At 48.1% G+C, this 25,911-nt stretch overlaps 1 protein-coding gene across 3 annotated transcripts in view; it reads right to left on the bottom strand.

The window, feature by feature from the left end:
• Window positions 1–25,911, bottom strand: part of IFT43 (intraflagellar transport 43) — an 86,404-nt gene that overhangs the window by 3,209 nt on the left and 57,284 nt on the right. For 2 of the 3 annotated variants that reach the window (XM_027120093.1, XM_027120095.1), the window contains exons 4-5: window positions 20,806–20,838; window positions 20,110–20,156 (exon numbers count right to left, since the gene is read on the bottom strand). In XM_027120093.1, coding sequence (XP_026975894.1) covers window positions 20,110–20,156; window positions 20,806–20,838 — 80 coding nt within the window. The remainder of the gene's footprint in view (window positions 1–20,109; window positions 20,157–20,805; window positions 20,839–25,911) is intronic. The other variant, XM_027120094.1, reaches the window with a different exon arrangement.

The raw sequence follows: 25,911 nt of genomic DNA, 5'->3' as shown, positions 1-25,911 counted from the left end.
TGGAGTTCTCTAATTTTCTATTTCTTATGCTAACAGAAATTCAGCTTGCTCGTCCCTGTTCACTCCGAGTGAAGAATACAGTCCATGTGAGGGCTGCCGATGGCACCGTCCCTGAGTCCAGGCCGAGAGGGCTCCTAGGCTGGCAGGACTGCACGGGCCCCGCAGTGGGGCAGGGCAGAAGCTGGCCGTGCCATGCGCCATCAGCAGTGTGACAGGTCCGGCGTGAGGCAGTTAGCTGCTCCTGGCTCTCCTCGGTGTGAGGCCCAGCCTGAGATGAATATTCAGAAGTTGGTAAGAAAATGCTCCCTGCTGTGCTCAGGGCTCAGGACGGGGTCTTCCCCAAGTCCCCTCTTGCTCTGCAATGTCAGCATTTGGGTCCTGTCAACTCTGCCCAGCTTCTCCCAGCTCTGAGGAGCTGCACTTCTGCCCACTATCCACTCTGAGTCCCCGTGGCTTCCCTGTTTGTCCCCACCCCCCTCCTCCAAATGCGCACGAAGGAGCGTGGGGCTGGCCCATCTGTGACAGAGCGGAGGTCAGCTCGGGCCTTGGCAAAGGGGCCGCTCAGAGCGGCACTGGCGGGGCTGGCCACACAGTGGGACTTCTCTCTAATTGGAAGCCTGGTGTCCAACAGAAACCGGTGAACTGCCTGAGCGGGACCAAGCCAGCGATGACAGCCAGGCCAAGGCAGGCTGGAGCGTTCCGGTGCAGTGACAGCTTGAGCCATCGCCGCAGAGCCTGGCCATCCAACTGCCGGCCCCAGTGGAACAGGTGGCCGTGGAGCAGGTTTCGGGCAAACTTCAAAGAACTTCCTAATTTTACAGTTTCTGATTTACAATCACAGACAAGTGCTTGCTTACGGATATATATAACGTGTTCCCAGGAGTTTCTGTCCTCTTTCTCTCTTCCCTTCCGCCCACCCCTCTCTCATATACACACATGCAGGATGACCCAAGCTAGAAAAAGAAAACGGGCTTGAGAAATCAATCCGCTTCTTCACAAAATTACCTGCATGGAATGATCCGGCCCTGCCTGTAATCAGTGACGGCTACTTGACCTGCAAGCCTGAACCAGTGACCTAGTGTCTGATTCAGGGTGTCAAGCTTAACATTCAAAAGCAACAATTTTAATAGAGACAGTAAGAGGAACAAAGAAGTATGCTCTAGGACTATTGAAAAGCAGCCACTATTTAAAAAAATTCAATAATTATGTTAACTTTAGTTTCATTTTCTTCGATGCTGCTGATAATAAGAACATTAACAGAAACAATGGGTTACTTAAGCATATGGGTAAGACTCCTGTCCAGTGGCTAAGAGTGCAGGCACTGGAAGCATTCGAAGTCTGGCTCCCCTGTGTACTAGCTGTGAGGCTTCATCCTCTCTGTGCCTCAGTTTCTTCAGCTGTAAAACGGGGAACATAACTACACCCACCTCACAGGGTTGCTGTATTACATGCGATCATCTAAAATATCAAGCATTATGCTTAGTAAGTAATAAATATTCTATATTATTCTTATTCGTTTAACAGATAAAACATTGAGCATGGAGAGAAACTATATGGCTCTACCCTCATTTTCTCATTTAATCCTGCCCAGTTGTCACCATCTTCCAGATGAGAGCACTGAGGCTCAGCAAGATGAAGTAGCTTGCGTGAAGTGAGTCATTAAGAATGGACAGGGCAGGCTTCCAGCTCCAGTTCAACTGCACCCCTCCCAAAAAGGCTGTCCCCACCCCTGCCCAGAGGCTTTCTTTGCAAAGGTCCAGTGACTTCAAAGACGCCTCTACTAGTGGAGAGGTGAGACAACCGCCTATAGTTGGGACAGCTTTCGTTTTGCCTGCGACCGAGTGTCCTCTGTTCTCGGTGTTTCTCTGTCTCCCAATAACCGTAACTAAGGGAAGTCTCTCCCTCACCATATGGCCGACTGGCTACTTCCCTACAACAAGGCCAAATGGTGCAGAGAGAAAAATGGACCGACACTGGAGACCCGGTGGCTGCGTGGAGAAGGAGGGGAACGGACGCCTCGAACGGCCCCAGGAAAAGGGCCGGCGAGGCAAAAGGGCTGAGACGTCAGTGCCGCAGCAACGGGTGCCCTCATCCTTCGTTTCAGCTCCCCCAGACAGCGCCCCCTGCTGACCAGTTACCCGCTGCTCTTTCCCAGCTCAGACTCCTTAACAAAACGGGCCTTCCCTGCTCTTTGCATTTGCTCCCAGCCTCTCATGTCAGCCATCTCACTTGCCTTTCACCTGCTTGTATCCCACGTGTTGCCCAATTAGCCACACTGTGGGGAAACTGCATTTGTTCACTTGTTCATTCGTTTATCCATTCATCCTTGAAGGGATGAATGGAGCAGCCCCTCTGTGAAAGGCACCGTGCTAGGAGGTGCCAGTAACAACAGCAGATAAACCTGACATGGGCCCTGTCTTCCTGCAGCACCAGTGTAGTGGGAGATAGCAATAAACGCAAATAAATGTGCTGCCTGTAAATGAAAACACACACTGTGAAGGGAGCTAACTGGACTCTGAGACCAAAATAACAGGGAGACCTAATGTTTTATTTTTAATGGCAAAAGTAATATCATATGTGGTAATAAATTCAAATGCTATAGACAAGTTTAAGATGAAAAATGTCCTTTCCTTATATGAATCCCAGCCATCTCCCTAGAGGTGATCACTATTAACCATTTCTCATATATGTTTACTGAAAAGAATTTCTGCATACACAGCACATATGTCCTTTTAAAATGTTTGCAAATGGCATCATGTTACGTATCCATTGTTTTACAACTTTTTTTTTTTTTTTTTTTTTTTGCGGTACGCGGGTCTCTCACTGTTGTGGCCTCTCCCGTTGCGGAGCACAGGCTCCGGACGCACAGGTTCAGTGGCCATGGCTCATGGGCCCAGCCGCTCCGCGGTATGTGGGATCCTCCCGAACCGGGTCACGAACCCGTGTCCCCTGCATCGGCAGGCGGACTCTCAACCACTGCGCCACCAGGGAAGCCCCAACTTTTCTTTTTTTTAAAATTATTTTTTGGCTGTGCCATGCGGCATGCGGGATTTTAGTTTCCCGACCAGGGATTGAACCCATGCCCCCTGCAGCAGAAGCATGGAGTCTTAACCCCTGGACCTCCAGGGAAGTCCTGCGACTTACTTTTATCTGTCCTTTTCAATGTACACGTGCATCTTATTCTTTTAAATGACCATCTAGTTTTCTATCGAATGGATGCTGCATAATGCCCTTAATTCAGTCCAGAGAGGCTCTAATTCAGGATTTTGGGGGGGGTGGAGTGTCGAGTTAGGGAAGGTCTCTGAACTAGGACAGGGCCACTGAAGGATAACCAGGACTAAGCCAGGCAGGGGACAACGTGCACAAAGGCGCTAGGAGGTGAGGAGGAACTCGCTAAAAGGGTGGCGTGGCTGGCGTGCAGGGCCCAGGAGAGAGCAGCTCGGGGCGAAGCAGGAGAGAGGGCGTCAGGTGCCAGGTTAGGAAGGACCTGCATCAACCGGCCAGGAGACGCCTGGGTGCCTGCTATAAACAAGATCTCTTTGGAGGCATATTAGGGGCAAACCAAGATGGACCCAGCTTGGAAAAGTTGTAAAGGGAGGGTCTATACATTAAAAAAATGATGATAAATGAGCAGAATAAGGAAAATGCACATCCCTTCCTTTGTGAATCATCTTGGAACCCAACAGGCAGAATTCAGACATTCCTACTCTACCTTTCCACAATGCTTTATATTCAAGGACACAGGATGGACCTGATTACTTTGCTGTAGGTAGAGCAAGTGAAATTTGCCCTCGGCCTGCCTCCTAGATGCTGAACTAGTGGAGGGTGAAGACCACGTCCCAGTCACTTCTGCATTCCCAAAGATGGGCAAACTAAAGGACAACTGAACGGAACTGGATCAATAAATGCCCCTCAAATCTGCAAGTCACACACATGGATGGGCCATGTCCATCTTCTCTGTATCATTCTAATTATAGTATAAGTGTTACTGAGTCCCAAAGTTGCCTAGGCAGGATTCATTTCGCAAGAACCACCAAGAGCAATCCTTAGATACATCCTGGATTTGATGACATCACAACAGAGGCTTTGCCTCACTTGAGAGCTGCAAGGCCTCCTGGGAAGGGCCTGTGCATATACAAGAAACAATGGAGGAGTGGGGACAAAGTTACAGAGGAAGGGTCATCCAAATTGGGTCCATATGGACTGCTGGGCTTCCATCCTGAGGCTGGGTCACACTGCTCTTCACCCTGGGCTTCCTCTTGATCTCTAGCGTGCCCCACTCCATCATGCCACCTTCTGGGAACCCCCCAGTAAAGGCTTGTTAATGAACAGCAACAGCAGTAAGAGCTAATTCCAAAGAGAGGTTGCCAAATGGAAAACTCATCAAGATACCATCATACTAGCCTGCCAACAGATCTACCAACAAACCAACTACCAGATGAAACCACAGAAATAAATGAGCGGTGCTTAAATAAGTAATAGAAATAAATAATAGAAACATGTGGGAACACCAGTAGGATCAATTACAACTGGTTTCAAAGATGCGAGAAGCTGCCACTTGCCCTGAAATGCACACGTTGCCCGTAATACCATCACACCCGCACACTAAAATGCTAAGTACCCAGGCAAGTCCCAGAGGGATCCTTTTCTGCCCCTGTGGCTCGACAGCAAGAAGCCTGCCTGCCTCCTGCAGAGACCCTGGCCCCAGATCTCTGCAACGTATTTCATGATAGCCTGCCTTCACATCTAGCTGTTGTTGGCTTGTTTTGGTACAAGAACAGAAAGTGATTTCTTAGATCAGGCTCCGCTTGTAATGAGTACACCCTGAGCATTACTCAGGCTCTTTCCCTGGCGCAGAGGAAGGAGAGAACGAAGGAGGCACCCTGATCCGGCCCTCGGTCCCACCCAGGCAAAGATGGCTCAGGCAGGGAACCCCTCCTCTCTGTGTCCCTTTTAGGTTCTACTCTTTGCTGATTTTCTTGGTTGGGGATTTCTGAATGGAATTTTCTGGTCGTGGCCAGAAGGGTTTCTAGAGAGCTACATAAAGTCTCTTCTAACTCCAGCACTTTCTGACCTTGACGCCTTAGTAAACGATACCAGGGGCTGGCCTACCTTGTCAGGTTCCTCCGGGTGCTGAATGATGACATCTGCCCCTCTCGCTTCACCCACTAACTGTGCCCCCCACGGCAGAGGCCCCATGCGGACCCACACCATCTTTTCCCAGAGCTGTTCCCCCGCCCGCTGCCCTGGCCACAGCAGAGCACCCGTGGGCTGCTGAGGGCTCACGTCCACCCTGCATAATTCACAGCCACATTCAGTAACCCACCCGAAAGGGGCCTGGACACGCTGTGGAGGGACATCCCGAGAAGAGCAGTCCAGACAACCCCCAATGTTGCACTCAAAGTCAACAGACTCTCAGCAGAGCTCGTGAGCGAAAGGAAAGAATGTCCATGTTTCCAGGAGATTGCAACTTTACACCTGAGATCATTATAATTTTTCTCTGCAGCTGCAAAACTTTGTTTTACTGAATGCTGTTACCTTCTGCATCACGTATGGGGAATTTTAAACAGGCAAATGGAAGAAGGTCTGATTGAAGATGAAGTTAAATGAAAGAAATTGGTCTCATTTAGCACATGACAGGATTCATCTGTGTTCCCAAGTCCACTGAGGTGGCATCATGGGCGTTTCATATTCATGAGCTGCTGCGACACTGTGTCCCCTCATTTACAAAGAGCCGTGTTCAGCAAATTCTGTCCCTGTGGACACTCCATGCATTTCATGGTCTTGTCAGAGAGACATCAAACACTCCAGTAACCAAATACCAGAAAATGGCTTTAATTAGTGGATCTCAATCGTATAAATAATTTTTTTTTCTAAGTGAAAAAATGGAGAATTTTTTTAAAGGGAGAAGAAAAGGGGAAAGTGGTAGGCAACAGGCTTCCAACACCCGAAGGAACAAGGGAAAGGGACGGTCTCAGAGGAGCTCCTGGGCCCCTGCACTCCCCGGACGCACGGGGGTTCCGGGGCAAAAATGCATCTGCAGGTCCCTGGCGGGTCTGCTTTATGAGGACCGATCCCCGGTGATTTCACCTGATCCGGCCAGGTCACTGGGAGGGGAGGAGTGAGGCAGCCATGGGAGAAGAGTCTGAAAACTGTGATGCTGCTGGCCAGAAGGTCCACTGCAGGGACCGAGAAACAGGACTGATCACGAGCAAAAGGTGCCCAAGCAGGTCCCTGAGGAAGCGAATGACAGGGGCAGGAAGATGTCCGTCCTGAGGCGCTGGCTTGGGTGGGGGGCGGTTTATCTATGTCCCGTACGTTGAGATGTCTCCATGCTCCTGCCAAACCCACCCCCTCCTCCTGCTGCTGGGGAAAGAGATCCCCGACCTCAGGAAGAACATCGAAAGAGCCGGTTGTTCCTCCCAGCCACCCACGCCGTGGCCACTCTCCTGGCTGACGACGGGCTGGACGGGAGGGCTTGGACTGAGTCCATTTCTGAGACAAGCCGGGCCTCAGGGGGTGTGGTGCCGGCTGGGTGGTGGGCAGACAGGAGGCTGTGCTGAGTGGTGACTTAGCTCGCGGTCTACTGTGGGTGTGCAGGCCCGGCCTCAGCATATTACCCACAGAGGGGTGGTGGCACTCTCCGGAAGGAGCATGAATGCAATCCCCTAGAATGTGATTTGCCCCATCACCCCACGCAGTCCACCAGGGGCTGTGGAAAAGTCAGTATTGACCGCGCAAAGGGTCGTCAGCCAGGACTGACCCTTTGGAGCAATTCAAAGGCAGTGCTCATGGGAGGCAAGCACGGCCCAACAGGGGTTCTCCATAGGGAAGGATCCTGTTCAGCCCAGGAGCCTGACACTGGGAGGACCCTGGTGTCACGCACTGGAGTGGTCTCAAGGGAACAATCGCACAGTGGTTACCAACAGTTGAAGGAAAAGAAGAACAATGAACAGGGATGCTCCCTGCCACCCCAAGAGCTCTCTGGGAGCTTCGTGGCAGTTCCAGCTTTGATCCGTAGAGATGTGTTAAGGACGAGGGGTGGTAAGCGACTTCAAAGGTGACGAGGAATGAAGTGGCTGGAAGGAATGGAAAGTGAGGAACTCTCCACTCTCTTCAATAAGGCCCAAGATCAGTGATATGGTATTAATGTGACAGAGAGCACCTTCTCAGAGCCGCCAGATATGCCTGGCTTCTGTGTTAGAAACCAGGCATATCTGATTCTATTTCATCCTCTCCGTGTTACGCTGAAAAAAACAAGACAAACTACCCTGCTTTTATTCTAAATCCTTAGGTTTTGTATTTTTTCCTTATATATATTTATTACAAAAATGCTCCTTTGATCAGTGCCAGCCGTGACTCCGTCACATACAGAATGCTTCTGAGCGGTTCCCTCCTCGCAAGGCCACTGCCGGTGACAGCCAGCTGGTTTTGATCACAGCCATTCCCAATCGGATTTTCATAAGATAGATGAGGAGTCTTATTGCTGCTCTCTCTCTCATCAGATGAGAAACAGAGGGGGAGGGGGGGACGGGTCCTGAGGGAACGGGGCAACAATCAAGGGCTGCCGGGTTCTTTCTCTGTCCCTCCGCTGCAGCAATTTTCAAAGGCATTTGCCTCGGGCACTTTTAAATGATGGTGTCTCAATTCTGTAATCATCTTTCAAGAGCTTCCTCTTAAAGGGTCTTTTAGGTAAACCCAGTCCATCAACCACACTTATGCACTCAGGAATCACATTCCCAGTATGTGTCCCCTCGCGTGTGCGTATATATATAGGCGAGTACACACATGCACACACCAAACATCTGGGCATTTTTAGAAAGCCGGGAGGACCTGAAGCTGGAAAGGAAGACCTACCAGTTGGCCATATCAAGTTCGTCTCTCGCTAGGGTAAGAGGGTCCCCTGTCACCGCTCCCCTGGATTTCTGCTATACCTAGGCTTTGTTATCTCGGGTTCTTCTTTAGAAACTAATCCCCGTGTGTTGGAAGGAAAGACTTCAATTGAGGTCTAAGTGATGCACTGAGTCCAACTTCAGATGAACAATCACGCCTGTCCCTTCCTGTCTCACCTAAGCACTATCTGACCGTCAGACTTCAAGATGAGCGAGGCATCACGGCCGTTTGCTTGGAGAGCACAGTCCCCAGGCCACAGCTTGCTGTGGTTTGGGTTACAAAGACTATTTGGAGCAACCCACAAATCCACCTGTCTTTTTTTTTGTGTGTGGCAGAGAACGCCATGCCTCTTCTCTATACAGTCCCCGTCACTTGAAACAGATATCCTAAAGCACTGAGCCTCTCCTTCTAGTCACATAAAAATCTGAGTCTAAGATGTCCCTGGGCAATGGTTCTCATCAATATGGCCTCATCTCCTCTCTGCCCTCATCCACCACTCCTTTCACAGCTGTGCGGAGAAGTACCTGTGCCTCTCCCCAAAGCTGGACCAGAGCTCACCATCACATCTAGGACCATCTCACGAAACTAAACGGGATTGGCTTTGTCCTACCCTGATCCCGTCTTCCATATTCAACAGGGACAGAATCCAAGGAGTTACGGAATAAATACCCAGATCTCTACAACTATTTCAGGGAGATTTAACTCTCTTTACTTTTGTCAGTGCTTAATGTTGGATGATTTACTATTGACCACATTCCTCCAAACCGACTACAGCACGATGGAATGCTGACAGAGCTTTCTCTGTGTTCCTGGAGGAAGGTTAATACAACCTGCTTCCTTTACGATGCGCGTGCATGCGTGGTGCAGGACGTCTGTGTCATGCTCCCCACTCTTCCTCTTCAGACGGGGACATCCCAGTAAGCTGCTCACGTGAACAAAGAAAATGGAGTCCCAGAGAGGTCACTGTCAACCACGTTTCGGGCAGAGCTGTTTGTGACGGAACGCTTGAAAGGCTGGTGTGACCCAGAGATTGTAGGGGCCCACTAGGGGCCTAGAGCACTCTGTTCCAGCTCTGCCAGCAGAGCAGGAGGTCTGGTCAACGCTCTGGGCTGTGCTTTGCAGCTGGACCAGGGCGAGGTACGGAACAACTGAGGTGACAAAGCAGAACAACCAAAATGTGCTCCAAGCTTAACTCCATTTGCAGAAGCTCCCCTGACTCTCTGCCTCTGCAAGAGGCAAGAAGAGCGCAGCCAAACCAGTCTCTACTATGTGTGCTGAGCTAAGCCATTCCATCCCATCAGCTCTTAGATACCTACTCCACGATGGTGTATGCTTGTCCCACGGTAGGTGAATGGGACCCTGAATTACCTCCTGCAGAAAACAACAGCAAGTCAAAACAACTTTTCTTGCTTCATTAAAGAAACTTCTGGCAAGTCCCCTGTAACTCCTCTGGCATCTCACTCACTCTGGGGCCAAACCCACACTGGGGAGTAAAGAAGTTGCCCTTGGGGCCCCAAGAGTCTACATCTACTAGAGTTCATTTTTCTTTTGCTGCCAGGAATGTGGCCTTAACTGTCTATCAAGGAAGAACTGAACCCAGATTCCTGGTCCACAGAGCTGTACTAGAGGGTCCACCTGATTAGGAGCAGGAAACCTGGGTCCCAGATCTGCCCCTGATTTGCTGACCATGTGCAGTTACTTGTCAACTTTTGTCCCAAGTTTCCTCATCACCAAAATGAGGTGCCTTCTATCTCTACGACATCCTTATTTCTAGGCTGTCCATTCCCATATACCTAGTGATAAAAAAAACCCCAAAACACCTGACTGTCATATTTGCCTATGGAAGTCTTTCCAAATGTCCCAGCCACAGACATGGCCTACAGGTAAAGCGCACCAAGTCTTTTGTTTAGAGAATCACTTTACAGAAAGTTTATTTTCTATACTAAAATGAACCTGCACTGAGTCCACCTGTGGCCCATGATGATCTCAGCTCAGTATTGGCACCAAGATCCAACACCCCTGGCTGGGGCTCTTTGACGTTCCATGCAGTCTTTTGAGTGTCCCAAGTCTCTGTGATGTCAGTTTGTTCCCTCAGCTGTGTCTCAGAGCACTGCGCTGGTGGGAGAGCTCCAGCCATAGCCCGCCACAGCCCAGGAAGTGCCCTGCGGGGTCTCTGTTCTTCCAAACTTCCCATACTCCCCACTACTCACCCTGACACCTGCACAAGCCCAGTGACACTCCTTCCTCTCCCCTTAAAATAGGCTCTCCTCTCCAAAGGACCCAGAAGAGAATTCATTATCTAAAAGCAATCCCAATGGATTTGATAGAAAAGAAAACATAACATGAAGGAGAGGCGTGGTCCAACCTGAAGATTCTGCTTCGTGTTGCAGAGCCCTAAAGACCTAGTCTCTCTGACTTTTCTCTGCTCAGCCTGGATGTTGCTGCCAAGACTTCACGGAGAAAGGATCAGCAGAGCTGAGGACAGGGGCCAGTGGGTTAATCTGAGAATCAGGAAAGGATAACAAATCTTCAGCAGGGCAGTGGGAATATGAGTGGAGGCAAGCTTCCGGGATAAGCAGGCTTGAGAAACGAACCTAACACTTTGAGAGCAAAGACGAAGGTGGTGAGAACAGGTGATCATGAGTCACAAAGGCCATGTCCCAACTCCAGCTCCGTCACTTACTAGCAGTGATGTCCTGGAGCAGCTCATGCTGGCTAAAAATTTTAGGAATTTCGCATGCAGGTTGTTAAACATAAACATTATTAAAGATTAAATTATACATCCTTATAATTAAATAAATTATATTAAAAACAAAGGTAATACTCAAAACTCACCACTTCCTAAATTTTACTACATTTTACTTTGCCTATGCTCTTGAAATTATTTACATCCAATGTACCTGTATGATGGAAACATACTGGTGTGCTACTGTCCATCTCTTCCCAGTTCTGTGGTCACTGATGTCATGCTGGGAGCTTGAAAACAGCCCTCATGGGAGCATTTACACCACAGAAATCGGCAAACTCTACCAATGAGGACTTTTTCTCCCCCAGAGAGCTGGTTGTTAAATATTTCCCAGCACATCATTGCTTACTAGCCATGTGACCTCTGTGAGCTACTAAACATCACAAAACTTCAATTTCTTCTTCTGTAAAAGGGCGATGATCACAGTGTCTCTTCATAGAAATGTTGTGAGGATTAACTGAAATATTGCAGGTAAAGTAGCACAGGGCCTGGCTCTTGGTAAACACTTACAAACATTGATTATCAATACCATTTCCTATAAAAAGGACTTCTTTTTCAAATTTCATACCCAGTATCCTATAAACAGAATGAAGCTTAACAAGGCACAGAGAGGGAGGCAAAGGAACTAGGTTTGGGTACTACCTAATAAATCCAGTGTGCTGCAGTAAGCTTAAGGAAGGGAATGCCAACATAACGGAACATTCATACTAAACAAGAGAAAAGAATTGAGATATCAGGGTTCCAATTTATCTGCACTTAAAGAATTCTTTCCACTTTCTCTTTCTCCACATTAAAACTGCTTGGGCCAATAGTGACTGCTGCTTGCAGGAGAACGGATGAAGGATAGGGTGGAAGGATTAAGCAGGCAATGAGAAAGAGCCCAAAAGAGAGTTAGAAAGCCCGGAGACAGAGATGAACGGGGAGAGGGGCGACAAAGCGATATCCCACTACATATAGCATTTTTCTAATTCCACTGACAGTCTAGCATCTCACATCTCATCCAGCCTCATTGCTTGGCTGTGTTCAGCCACTTTTACCTATTTTCCCTGTTGACATGGATAGAAAATTGAGCAATTACCCTTAAATTTGGAGCTCTCAGATCATCCAGATTGCTATACTTGCAGAATTAAGTTCCCAATTGCCCCTGGCTAGAAGTGGCTCAACTCAGCCTGTCCTTTAGGAATTTCACACTTTTGGGTTGGCCATAGGATTTATCACTCCTAAGGTTTTAAGGTATTCGATTCTGTCACACCTGGACCCCAGGATGCAAAGAGCACAGCCCTCTCCAGTGGGGAAGTGGCATGCCCCAGAGGCACTGGGAGATGCCAGGAAGAGGGAGTTATAATTCCACCCGCAGTCCTGGGTTACACCAAGATGCGATGGTTATAGGCAAGAAAGAGCTAATCCTTTTTTTTAAGCTCCTGTTTTCAGAGGCTTTCCACTTTTTTAAAGCCATTATTTGGGGGGCTCACAAGTTCTTTCTTAGCTTGACTTTACCTCAGAGATAAACTTTTTGAAAGTTGAGTCCACATCTAATTGTGTTTTAAGAGATGATCTCAATCTGAATACTGTTTGCCTTTTTTAAAGACAAAGAATTTCTTTTCTCCCATTTGTGTGCCTCTCAGTGCCCCTTTTGAAGTTTCACTTTCCATCCAGGGTTCACTTTCTGAGAGCTGGATTTTAGAGCCGGAAGAGACCAAACAGGCCTGGAAACACTTCTGGCGTCAGAGAGATGACAGGACTTTGTGCCTCCTGTCTCCTCTACCAGGGTCTTCCCAACCCCCAGCCTCCACACTCCTTTCGCTGGCAAGCAATTTTTTATTTATTTTTGGCCATGCCACGTGGCACGCGGGATCTTAGTTCCCCGACCAGGGATCAAACCTGTTGCCCCCTGGATTGGGAGCACGAAGTCTTAACCACTGGACCGCCAGGGAAGTCCCTGCTGGCAACTTCTACTCTTCCTTCAAGTCGAAGTTTGAAAGTCACTTCTTCAGAGTGGCCCTCCCTCAGTTCCCAACCCCAAACAGGTCTCCACGTCATTCTCCCTCATGGCACTCCAGACTCTTCCCTCAGTGGACTCAACTGCAATTTGTCCTTACTTATTTAGTGTGTGACTATTTGATTAGTCCCCATATCCCCGACTAGACTGTAAGCTGTATGAGGGCAAGGACTAAGAATGGTTTGTACACCATCATGTTCCCAGTGCCCAGCTCCAAGCATCACACATAGCAGGTATTCAACAAATGGTGGTTAAAGGAATGAGTGAATGAATGACTTGCCCACTGTCGCCTGTAGAGACTGGGTTCACTCCTATTCCAGATCCAATGTTCTTTCTCTAACATACAACCTTCCATGACAGAAGAAGTCTGAAGGCCTAGGGCAAACTAGAAACTTGATTCCAAGAATAGGAATGGATAATTAAGCCACTAAAGGAAAGATCTGTTTTGCCATCCTACAATTTTGGGACCCTGAGGTCATTCGGGGGCTCTGGCTGTCCATTATTCTTAGCTGTTCTCCAGAACCACGAATCCCAACTTCCCCGAAGCACGGTGTCAGCTCTACCTAGAATCAGCAAATTAGATGACTGGCAATCTTTAACCTTCATGAAAGGCAGTTTATGTGGGGATGTTGACTATCTGTAGTTGAGAATGGACCAGAATCAGGGCTTAACTCTGCAGAAGCAGCTTCCCTCCTGGTTATGGTGAATGAACCCCTTATTCATCCTCAACGTGGAGTCGCTCCTCATGCCAGGCAACTTATCTTGGAAGGCTGTGCACGTGTTTCTCTGCTTAACCTAATCCTATCCAGCCTTTAGGACCCAGGCAAGTTCTTCCTTCTTCCTGAAGGGCCCTCAGCCTACAGGGATCACTTCCTCTTCTGACCTCACGAGAGCCCTTAATAACATAAATCACCAATATAGCAACAACTACTTGCTACCTTTGTCACTCAGTACACTGCTGTCTAAGCTATTTAACCCTTGTAATGCTTTCCATCTTTCATGTTTTGTCTCCCCAACAAAGTCCTGTGTTCCCCTAGAGGAGAGCCCTCCAATGTCTTAGGAAGGATTTGCAAATCCCTTCCCAAAGTCCTAATCCAACTTGCAGATGCATTTTGTCCTGTTCATAAAGTGATATTTTAAAATTCTGTCATTTTTTGAAATCTGAATTTGAAAACTTTCAGGTCATGCCATCTTCCCTCCAAGCTCACCACAGGCCCCACCATTCTTTACAGTTGAACACTTCTGCTGTTTCAAGTGTTTATATTACCTGCCTGGCCCCTAAAAACATTTGAGCTCAGCATGCCTTGGTCTTGCAAACAGTCCCGCTGCCAATACATTCCGGTTAACCAACAGATCCCCCAAACCACCCCTACACGGCATCACTCTTCGCTTCTCGTTCAAAAAACACACCCGATCTCAACAGCTCCTTCCTTCTTCTGTTTTTCTGTTCTCTTCCCTCGGAAGCCTGAGGGGTCAATGGATGGGAGGAAGTGCTTCTCTTCTCTCCCTCGGCTTCTTCCCCAGGGAAGAAGAAGCACCATGTATCAAGAGCGATCCAGGGAGGCTGAATGCTGAGAAATATATCTCGAGAGACATGGCTTCTCAAAGTCTTCTATAAAAGAAGAGGAGGAAAGATAGGCTTCCCTGGTGGCGCAGTGGTTGAGAGTCTGCCTGCCAATGCAGGGGACGCGGGTTCGTGTCCCAGTCTGGGAAGATTCCACGTGCCGCGGAGCGGCTGGGCCCGTGAGCCATGGCCGCTGAGCCTGAGCGTCCGGAGCCTGTGCTCCGCAACGGGAGAGGCCACAACAGTGAGAGGCCCACGTACCGCAAACAAAACAAAACAAAAACAAAACAAAAACAGAAGAGGAGGAAAGAAGAGCGGGCATTTCTCACTAGGTCAGAGAATCCTGGAGGGCACGGGCTGTCTCACTCATCACCGTCGGAATGGGAGCAGCACGAGCCACAGGAGGCACTGCATGAAGACCCCCTGGCTCTCCTCAGTGGAACTCACCTCCAAGGCGCTGGGAGGAGGCCCTGGACCGTGGCTTCTCATCTCTGTTCCTGGAGATTCACCTTCTCCTTTAGAGATGACTCGTCAACTGCCCACCCTCACCGAGTACCAGAAGACGAGCAGTCCCTTCCCAGGTGAGAATGCTCCTCACTGATGACCTCAAGGAACTGGATGTGATTTTATTAAGAAAACCAGCAGGTTCCCTCACAGGTGCCCAGAGATCTGTTTAATGTCACTGCTGAATGAGCGTCCGTGGATGGTTCAGGGCAATCATTTCGTGGAGTCTCCCCATCCACTGGTTATTCTAAGTTCAAAGGAGCAGCCTTAACTAGCCAACCAAGTAATTCCCTGAGCAAAGATAATTCTAGAAACTAGTTATATGTAACATATGATTCCTATTGCATAATGGATTCTAAACATTCACATACAGTGAAATGGACTAAGTCGAGTGTGAAGTGGAACATATGAACTGATTTTCCACTACTGGACTCAGGCATAACTGCATGGAAAACAGATTTATGCCAGGGAAGAGGCATACCTCCTAGAAGGTAACATCAAGTGCACTCTGACAAGAAAGGGTTTTATGCGTCAAACCTCTGGAGCCAAAATTAAGGCCAATTCACAAATTTCACATTCCAAGTTTGTGAAGGGGAAAAGAACAGTAGGGGTATTCTCTGAAAACAGTATCTTTCTTCTCCCCTTCCTTAATGAAATTGTATTAAGCATCCCGTCAGTAATGCCAGCACTCTATCTTACACATCTGGGCACTGACATTGACACAACCAACCTGTGCAAGGAGATGCCAGCACAGTGGAGGGTCGTACCATTGTTACAGCTCAGAGGCCAAGAGCAAGGACTCTGGAGCCAAGACCTGCATTCAAAGCCCGGTGCTGAGCTATGCTGCGTTAGTAATGGAGTGGTGAGCACAGCTGCCTTCCAAATCCTGATGTTGTCATTTACTAGCTGTGTGACTTTTGGCAAGGTTACCTTTCTTTGCCTTAGTCTGCTCATCTTTAAAATGGGGATAACGAACAACTGAAATGTCCTTTAACAGGTGACTAGATAACCAAAATGTGCTATGTCCATATATTAGCAATAAAAATGAACAGGGTAATGATACATGCAACCAGCTGGATGCATCTCAAAATCATTCCAGTGAGCGGAAAAAGCCAAACACAGAGGCGTACATACATATGATCCAATGTGTATAAAATTCTAGAAACTACAAACCACTCTATCTTGACAAAAAAACAGATCATAGCTGCCTGGAGGGGCAGAGAAAGGGTGGACTGGCAAGGGGCATGAGAAACTTCTGGGGGTGATGGAAATGTCTTGTATATTTATGGTGGTGGAGATTTAACTGGGTATATACATGTATAAAAATTCACACTGTGTACTTTGAATGGATGCAGTCTACTGTATGCAAATTAGAACTCAATAAAACTGATTTAAAGGAACTTTCCCATAGATTTGTTTTGTGAATTAAATGAGAAAAAAGAAGTACTACACAACGCGGTAAATGTTTGGTAATACTGGTGATGGCAGTGATGCTGGTGGACACCACAGTATGACAGCAGAGTGTTTGTTCCCTTGAGAGTCAGAAGATCAGAGCTTCCCTTTGAGTCCTGAGATTCTGTATAATAATCTGTAAAGCTCGATCTCTTAACACGTCAAATGGCAGGTTTGGACAAGGTGGCCTATAGAGTTGCTTAAAACTTCATCAATTTGGGACTTCCCTGGTGGCGCAGTGGTTAAGAATCCTCCTGCCAATGCAAGGGACACGGGTTTGATCCCTGGTCTGGGAAGATCCCACATGCCGCAGAGCAACTAAGCCCGTGCACCACAACTACGGAGCCTGCGCTCTAGAGCCCGCAGGCCACAGCTACTGAGCACACGTGCTGCAACTACTGAAGTCCGCGCACCTAGAGCCTGTGCTCTGCAACAAGAGAAGCCACCGCAATGAGAAGCCCGCGCACCGCAACGAAGAGCAGCCGTTGCTCGTCACAACTAGAGAAAGCCCGTGCGTAGCAATGAAGACCCGACACAGCCAAAAATAAACAAATAAATAAATAAATTTACAAAAACAACCCCTGCAACAATTTGATTCTAACGTGATGATGTCACAATGGCGGCCAGCACAACCTTCTAATAATGCATTTGTGATGTGTGTAAACTTCAGTATTCAGAGGGTTTTGCTGTAATATTTAACAGGTACTCCTTGAAATGGAGCATGTTCACACACTGAAAAAAAATGGAGAAGGTGGGATTTCAGAGGTCCTTTGAGGGGAGCTGGAAAGAGGTCCAAGGTGGGGTGGGGAGAGGTGTGGAGAAAAGTCCCAGTTGAATAAACCTTCTGTAGACCATGAATTGAATGAGCACCTCAGATTCATCAGCATCACAATTTCCAAGCACGCTGCGCCTTAACCACCAAACAGCTCTGTTCATGTCTGGCAGGGACCTGCCTCCTTGAGTCCAGGGAACATCCTCCTGGGTGGTTGCCCTGCTGCCCTATGCAACCAATGGCTGAAGCAACAGAGCGTTTGTGAGGACAGGCCAACCCAAAGGGTGGCAGTAGCCACCAATCACTGAGCATCACAGGTGCCAGTGTAGCACTGGCAGAGGACATCCTAGGAACACATCTGGGAAAGCAGACTCTGGTAAAAGAAGTGCAGGATACCTTGCTGAACAGGGCCGCTGGGAATTATTAGTGGGTGGAGAAGTTTGGCAGCTGAGAGGAATTCAGTGAGCAGAGCTAAGGAGGAATATCTGGCAAAAAGAAATGAGCTTGTCAATAAGAGATAATGGAAAAGGGAAGTGCTGAAGAACGATGGGAGCAGCGGGCCCAGGAGCTCTTACTAACTCCTAGAGTGCAGGCTGAATTCCTGACCTCCAGAGACTCCCTTTCTACCTTCAAACCCCTTTGGCAGGAGATGAGGCAGAAGTACTCTTGCACACAACTCCCCCTCCAGTCTTCAATCCTGGCTTTGGAGGCACTACAGCAGGGTTGTCAAACTTCAATGTGCAAAATATTTATCCAGGGAGCTTACTTAAATTAATGCAGATCCCTGGGCCCCAACTCCAGCTTCTGTTTTGTGGGTGGCCTGGGAATCTGTATTTTAACCACCATCCCAGAGTATTTCACGATTGTCCTATATGACCCTCGCCCTAATCCTGTGAGGTAGCTAAGGCAAGAGAACCATCCACGTTCCACAGATTTAATTCTCTCCTCCACTCTGTAGTTGCAAGCAAAGGTTATTTAATAGAAGGCTTTGGGACTCCACTTCTAGCCATGAGAGAATAACTGTTACCAGACTTGCCTTCCAGTTATAAACGATTAGCAAACTGGAAAAAATACAAGATAAAACTGTTTTCACACAGTGGACAAGAGGTAGCACAGAACTGTGATCCCCAAGGGAAGGGAAACAAATGAAGTGGGCCCTGCAGTCACCCTGGCTTCTGCCTGAGATGCTTCCTGGACACTGGCACAGGGGTGGGGGACCCCAAGTGGAGCATGGGGAGGGAGGTCTGGCTGAGCTGAGGAGACAGAGGTCAAAGTTTAGGGGGCTAAGGCGGCTGGAATTTGAGAAGCCACCTAGGTGTTCATCAGTAGATGAATGGATAAGAAAGATACAGTATATATATATATATATATATATATATATATATATATATATATACACACAGTGGAATATTACTCAGCCATTAAAAAAAGGAAATCTTGCCGTTTGTGAAAACATGGATGGACCCGGAGGGTATTATGCTAAGTGAAATAAGTCAAGACAGAGGAAGACAAATACCATATGATCTCACTTATGTACAGAATTTAAACACCAAAACAAACACAAAACAAAAACTGACTCACAGATACAGAGAATAAACAGGTGATTGCCAGAGCAGGGGTGGGTGAGGTGAAATAGGGAAAGAGGATTAAGAGGTACAAACTTCCAGTTATAAAATAAATAAGCCACAGGGAAGTAATATACAGACAGCATAAGGAATATGGTCAATAAAACTGTAATAACTTGTATGGGGACAGATAGATTTATCATGAAGATCATTTCATTAATGTATGTAAATGTCAAATCAGTACATAGTACACCTGATCCAGCATAATATTGTACATCAACTATATTTCAATTTAAAAAAAAGAAAAGAAACAATGGCTACAATTATCTGTATCTGATGAAAACCATAAATGCACAGACTCAAGAAGTTCAAGTAGGATAAACACAAAGTAAACCACAACAAGGCCCATCATAACCAAACTGCTGAGAATAACAAATAAGGAGAAATAAGTCTTAAAAGCAGGAGAAAAAGATATACTGCATACAGGGGAACAAACATAAGGAGGACCACTGAGCTCTCCTCAGACACAGTGCAAGCTAGAGGACAATGAACTAAGTATCTAAAATGCTCAAAGGAAAAACAGAGTTGCCAGCCCAGACTTCTGTATCTGGTGAAAAGTGAAGACATTTTCAGACAAACAAGGCTGAGACAATTTGTTGCCAGAGGACCTGCTCTACAAAAAAGATGTTAAATGAAGCGCTTCAGGCACAAGGAAAATGATACAAGATGGAAACTAAATTCTGCACAAAGGAATAGTGTGGAAATGGTAAATATGTGGGTTCAAAAAGAGGCTTTGATCATTTAGGTCTTGAAGATAACCTCCACTCTAGTAGGTTTCTTGTAAAAGTACACACAAACTTTACCTTTTCTCTTGAGTTTCTGAACACAGGTTTCAGCTGTGACATGGCTGCTGGACATGTAAGTGCTGTTTCTCCCTCATTTACAATGTCAGCCTTTAACTGGCTACTGTGTGTTGTGCATGAGAGATGCAAAGATAAATAAGACACAGTGTCCACTATCAAGGAGCTTAGAGCCTGGCTGGAAGAACAATCAAGCCAATAAAGAATTAAAGTGTGATAATCACTTAGCTCAGTGACCATGGGCAACTTAACTTCTCTGTACTTTAGTCTCCTTAACTATAAAATGGGGATAATAATAGTACTGCCTCATAGGGTTGTTGTGAAATGAAACGCTTTAACATCTATAAAGTGGTGGGACAGTGCCTGAGATATAATAAACACCTGATAAGTATTAGCTATTATTGCCATGGTGGTGTGTTACAATGGAAGTTTGCCCAGGAGGTTGCCGGCGCAGAGAAAGAACATCAGACTCAGAGAAAGGCTGGGATGGAAGGGAAGACATTTCAGAGGAGGTGATGCTTCCAGCTGAGTTTTGAAGGACAAGGAGGATTAGTGGATAAAGAAGAAGGTGGGGTATTCTAGGCAGGGGCAGGAGCACTTAGCAAGGCGCAGAGATGCAAAACAAAAGGCTAGCATGAGGCCACAGGGGATGTTTCCAGCAGTAAGTCTGCAGCAAATGGCGCCTTAACTGTAGCTCAGGAAATGCTCTGGGACGTCTCTGGAAGCCCTTCTGACTTCCCCAAGGACATCTTACCTCCTCCATCATCTGATCCATCCAGGCTCTGCTGTCTGAGGCGGTGACTGCTCCCAAAAAGAAGGAAAGGAAAGCAGAAAGTGAAAACCCTATATTGTCATTGCTTCCATTCTTTCTCTAGATGAAAATGCTTCTGGACCCACTCCCTCCACCAACGTGGTCAGACTTGATTTGGCAGCTGGTCTGCCACGTATGGCCACACGAGCCATGGGGTGCTACGTCCCACAGGCAGCGTCACCCCGACCAGGACGGGATGCTCCATCCACCCCGCAGCTATGAGACCCATGGCCCTACCTTCCCATTCCGTCTTTACCCAGAAACCTTCCTTCTTTCTTTTTGATATTAGTCTTAGGAGAAGGGGCTAGGTTTAGAAGGCTGGAGTTGCTTCTGCCCATCTGCATCAGTAAAGCAGAACCCATGGGTCAGTACTCTTGATACCTGAACATACAATTCTAAAAACCACGCAGCGGGAGATATGACATGAGCATCAATGCCAGAGTCCAGCCCTTCAGCTGAGGAAGCCGCATTAACCGAACCCTTGACTAGTGTTCCTAACTCCAGCCCCAGCCCGTGGCCAACTTCCTGCTGTCTGTCTTTGAATGCTGTGTTCAATAAAGGCTGAACAGATGAGGACCACCCAGACTGCACTGTTGACTATGGTCACCACAGGATGTTGTAAGAATACTGGAAACATACTCTTCTATCTCTTCAGAAGCCCTCCTTCCTGACCTGAAAAAAAGAGAGACAAGGTTTATGAGAACCCTCTAGTCTCCTGCGCTGACATGGCCTGCTGGAGGGGGTTTCAAAAGTGGGAGCAAATTAGCATAACCCAAGTACTTTATTTGTCTAGATCCCTCTTTATAGACCAAGGCCCACAACCAGTGTAAGAAAATTACAGTAATGCCTTCCTATGGCCTTATTTCAGCATGACTCCAAATTAAGTTGTTGAGCTTAAGTGCAAGTTGAGTGAGAAGCTCAAAACGCAAAAGGGTATAGATGACATGGTGCCTTCCTTTCAACAGTTAACTGACCAATTTACAGAGCACTTCCTTAGGACTGAGGCCTTGGGTCTTATCTGAAGCTGCTGTGCTAACATGTGTATCTTCCCGTGAGCAAAAGGGGACGAACTAGCCGCTCAGTTCAGGCCTGACTTTCTGTCTCCTCCACGTGAAGGACTGGAAGGCCCTGTGAGTGATGGTGGGCAAGTAAGACATTCCACGAGCAGGAAGTCTGTTTGCACAGTCGCTATGTGAGGTCCTGGTTCCCCAAGCTGAACATGTGTAAGAACCATCTGGGAAGCTTGTCAGACGTGGAGATTGCTGGACCCAGCAACGAGAGATTTCTGGATCAGTTGGTCTTGGGGGCGGGGGGGAGCCCAGGAATAGGCATCTTAAACAAATTCCCAGTAATTCTAATCCAAGAGGGTCACTACTGATACTCTGAGAAACACTGATCTTAAGTCTTCTAAATGAGGTCTGCTAAACGCTGAAGATTTTTAAAGTTGGGTGTGGGTTACACGGACATAACTTTCCCGTATGTGTGAAAATTTCTGTGATAACAGAGTATTCGTTTTCTATGAATTCTTTTAAGTCAGAAATCAATCACCATGACGATCGAGGGCAAAGGGTGGTGGCAGCGTCATAATGGCCAGCAGGAGGCCGAGAAGGCCTCCCAGTAAGAGCTGCATGGGGGCCAACCAGCACCTTCCGCAAAAGGCAAATAATCCCCAAAGAGTAGAATCATAAACCTAAGTCTAAATAGACTACTTCCCATGAAATAGACTATAACTGTGCTGTTAAGAAAGAAAGAGACAGAGTAAAAGAAGGGAAGGAGGGAGGGAGGGAAGGAAGGAAGGAGAGGGGAGGAGGGAAGGAAGGTGGGAAGGAAGGCTAGAAGGAGGGAAGGAAGGTGGGAAGGAGGGAAGGAGGGAGGGAAGGCAGGAAGGAGGGAAGGAAGGAAGGAGGGAAGGAAGGCGGGAAGGAGGGAGGGAGGGAAGGAAGGAAGGAGGGAGGGAAGGAGGGAAGGAAGGTGGGAAGGAGGGAAGGAGGGAGGGAAGGTGGGAAGGAAGGCTAGAAGGAGGGAAGGAAGGTGGGAAGGAGGGAGGGAAGGCAGGAAGGAGGGAAGGAAGGAAGGAGGGAAGGAAGGCGGGAAGGAGGGAGGGAAGGAAGGAAGGAAGGAGGGTAGAAAGGATTAATTTTGGCTGAAGTCAGGGAGGGGGAAGTGAGCAGGTAGGTAAAGTTGGAAGAACAGTATGGAACAACTCTGAGGGGACCTCCTAGGCTGCAGTTTTCAACTCTTAAAGGGCCAACTGAAGAGACGGAGCAACTAGGGGTAGGGGGGCGAGTGGGAACTTCAGGGCAGCAGGTGGGGCACAAAGGTAAACTGCATCGGGTACCCAGGGCATCCCCACCGTGGTGATGGCAGATGACCCAGGTTTATGACTTGTTCTAAGTCAAAGTCAAAGGAATCCTGAACGCAGCTCCCGCCCTGGCCCCCGCCGCCAGCACGGCTGCCTTCTGTCTGTGTGGAGGGGAGGCTCTGCTCCCGGCTTGAGTTCCCAGGGACCACTGCCTCTAACTGTCCTGGTGAGGCTGAACTCTGAACCCACTGTCCGAATGAGCCAGTCCTATGTCACTAGCGGCAGAAGAGCTTGGATGGAAACGGGGGTCACAGAAGAATAACGGGATTCAAGAGGCTGGGCAGCCTAGGCCGGCGCCTTCCTGTTGTGCAGAAGGGGCAGCTCCCTCTCTGACCACCCTCGGCAGGTAGGACAGAACCCTTCCTTCCTAAGCCACGTGCCGGGGCAAAAGGAGCGGTGATTCTGTCTGAAGGAAACAATAATGACAACACTACTCTTCCGGGGGAAGGCTGATGAATTGCCATTTATCCACTCATCATCCGAACAGGGGCTGAGGTCCATCTTCAGCATAATTGCCCCTGAGCCCACAGCCTGCTCCCTGTCACCCTGGGGGGGCCCAGGGTCCTCCCGCAGCAGGGAAGGAGCAAGAACAAGAGACAGCCCTCAAGGATGGAGGGCACGGATGCCCCAGGGGGCGTTCTGTCTGTCTGTCTGCCTGTCCGTCTGTCTCTCAATCTCTCTGCTAGAAAGAGCAGGTTCTGGGAGAGCCTTCTGCTCGGGAGATGGAAAGCCTAGTGGGAACTTGGGCGGGGCCCTGGAGAAACATCAGGAAACACTGCCTTTGAAGCAGTTGGCCACTTCTGGGCTGTCCCTAGCTTGCAGATAAGTTTGGGCGGCACCACACCGCTGCTTATTTTGGCTTGGTTTAATTTTTTTTCTCTTTTAACATTAATTTGTTGTCCAGACTGGGAGATTTTGTACAAAAAAGTCCGGATTTCTGAATTCTTCAGATACAAACCCTGGCCACACTGGGCCTGCATTCCCACGAGGAAAAACTCAGGGAAGCTGGGCTGTGCCCCACCCCCTCCAAGCCTGAGCTCCCACCCTCCCTGGCACCTGGGGGTCCCTACTAGCTCTTTACCGCTGAACCTGCACTGCTGCTTTTCTTACAGAAGTTAAGAGGCTAGTGAAGTATTTCCTGTAGCTCTGCCGCTACCAAAAGTGAGAAAGCAAAAGGAAGTGGGAAGCATGCTTTAGGAGAAGAGGCAGAGAGTACATTTCTTTATAGAACTGTGAACATGCAAATAACTTGTCTATGTATCTCAGTGATATAATTTAACGTGCTATTTTGAAATAATCCCCCACTCCACAGATTTATACTTTACCTGTCTAGTCTCCAAACGCACCTCAGACCATGCAGTGACATGGAACATAGCATAAGGATTTTCAAACCACAGGTCATGAACAATTAGTGAGCCATGAAATCAATTTAGAGGATCACCACCAGCCTTTATTTTTTGTCTTTTTTTTTTTTCCAATAGCAAAGAACAGTGAAGAGAGTGTACTGCAAATAGTAAGGATAAATGTTACATAAAATTTTTTTCAGTTTTATATACAGAAATACCCAGTCACGATGCAGAACGCATTTTTAAATTGCTGGTGACAGGTTAAAAAATAATGAAAACCTGGTGGTCTATCATTGCCCAGCAGGGTAGGTAACCCAAGAAGGATGTGGGCTAAAGCCCCGCCTCCCACAGACTGTGTAGGTCGGTGGAGGCTGAGGGAGAGGACTGCAGGTTCTGGGTCATCACACACTTCCGGGGAAACGGTGTGAGCTGGCCCAGACCTATGACAAGAGGACTGCCAGCTCCACCCTGGGCTTCTGGTCTCTTACTGCCCCCCGTGGCCCAGGTGACTGTTTCCCCAGAAGTGGACGTTAGAGGGTTTGGGAACCTGACAATTCTAATACTGGCGAGACCAATGTACAGAGATAGAGCACTTTTGGGGAGCCTGCAGAGACTTTCATGTCTATCAACATTAGCTCTGGAATAGAGGCAAAGCAGGCTTCAGGAGCACCGTTTTATATATACCGATAGATTGGGACAGTGGGCACCAACCCACCAAAGCTCTGTGTGCTTTGTCCACAGAGCTGGTTAGTGACGATGCTGAAATGAGAATCCTTATCTCCCAAACCCACTGCCCCAAGCCCTTTCAAAAGCAGATACCCACTGATTTTTAGATGTCCTCCGGGCACCCCGACATCTGGTTGGATTTACTGTGCTCACAGGTCTTCCATACTTACAGGAGGCAACAGATAGCTAATTGAAAGCTGGAGAGAATCCTTTACACCAGGAGTTCTTAACCAGTGGTGCACAAGAGAATCACACCTGGGAAGCTTCTGCAGCACCCGTGTGCTAGGCTGCATCACAGGCCCCCTGAGGTAGTAATTTCTAGAAATGAAGCCCAGTCACGTATGTGAGAACCACTGCCCGAAACCTCATCTCAGAGAGTAGACTGAACTCTCTGTCGCTAAGCAGCAGAATGTAAGCCTTGCTGCCTTGTCCTTCCGAGTTGCCTACTTTCTTCTTGCAGAAGCGTTCACGAACTCTGACTTGACCTACAGGCTGAGGGGAGGAAGGAAACGGCCTCACAGACTGAAGGCTCCATTCCGAGTGACTCTGAGTTGGCCCTCCTGAAACTCAGGATCCTGTGTTGCTCGTAAAAGCTCAGCAGGTGCCGTCCACCGGGGGAGGCCCAGAAGCAATTCAGATCTGATTAGAGATGCTTGTCCAATGTTCAAAATGTAACCATAGAGGTTGCTGAGCCAGCACTTTGAAAAGTTAATTAAGTGCCAGGTTTCTTTTCAAGAGCTACTCCATCACTTGCTGATTACTTTGGCCATTTTGAAGAACAAAGCTTTAACTTTGGACACTGAGAGTAAGCGTCCTCCCTCACCTCCCACCTTGTGGACACGGGGTGTCAGGAGGAAGGGCATCCTGGCCTCCTGCTTTGCAGCAAGGGATGCGCCGGACCTGGTCAGTGACTTGACAAGAGGGGAACCACGGCCCTCTCTGTGTGGTGCTTTCCAAGTTGCTAAGATCTCTCAGCCTCACGTGAAGCCGTCTGTTCTTTAAACAGGTGGAGACTTCAAGGGTAAGGGCGTTGTCTCACTATCCTCACCTTCCTTTAAAGCCCAGTCCTTCAGTTCTGCACTCAACCAGTCCCCTCCTGGTGTTCACCCCGCTTCTCTACAATCCACACTAGGTGACTCGGCCTGGGCTCCACACATCTACCCTCGATTCTCAGGGGAGAGTCCATTCCCAGGCCCCCGCCCCCATGGCTTGTCACAGGAGGACTGATGACTGATGATAACAGTTAACACTTACTGAGTTTGTTGGGTGCCAAGCATGGTTATTATATTATCTTGTTTATATGTTACTATT

This window comes from Aethalodelphis obliquidens, unplaced genomic scaffold, assembly GCF_003676395.1.
Source record: "Aethalodelphis obliquidens isolate GAN/ISIS:26980383/991018 unplaced genomic scaffold, ASM367639v1 scaffold21, whole genome shotgun sequence".
In the NCBI taxonomy this organism is placed as follows: Eukaryota; Metazoa; Chordata; class Mammalia; order Artiodactyla; family Delphinidae; genus Aethalodelphis; species Aethalodelphis obliquidens.
This window is presented reverse-complemented; position numbering and strand designations above follow the sequence as displayed.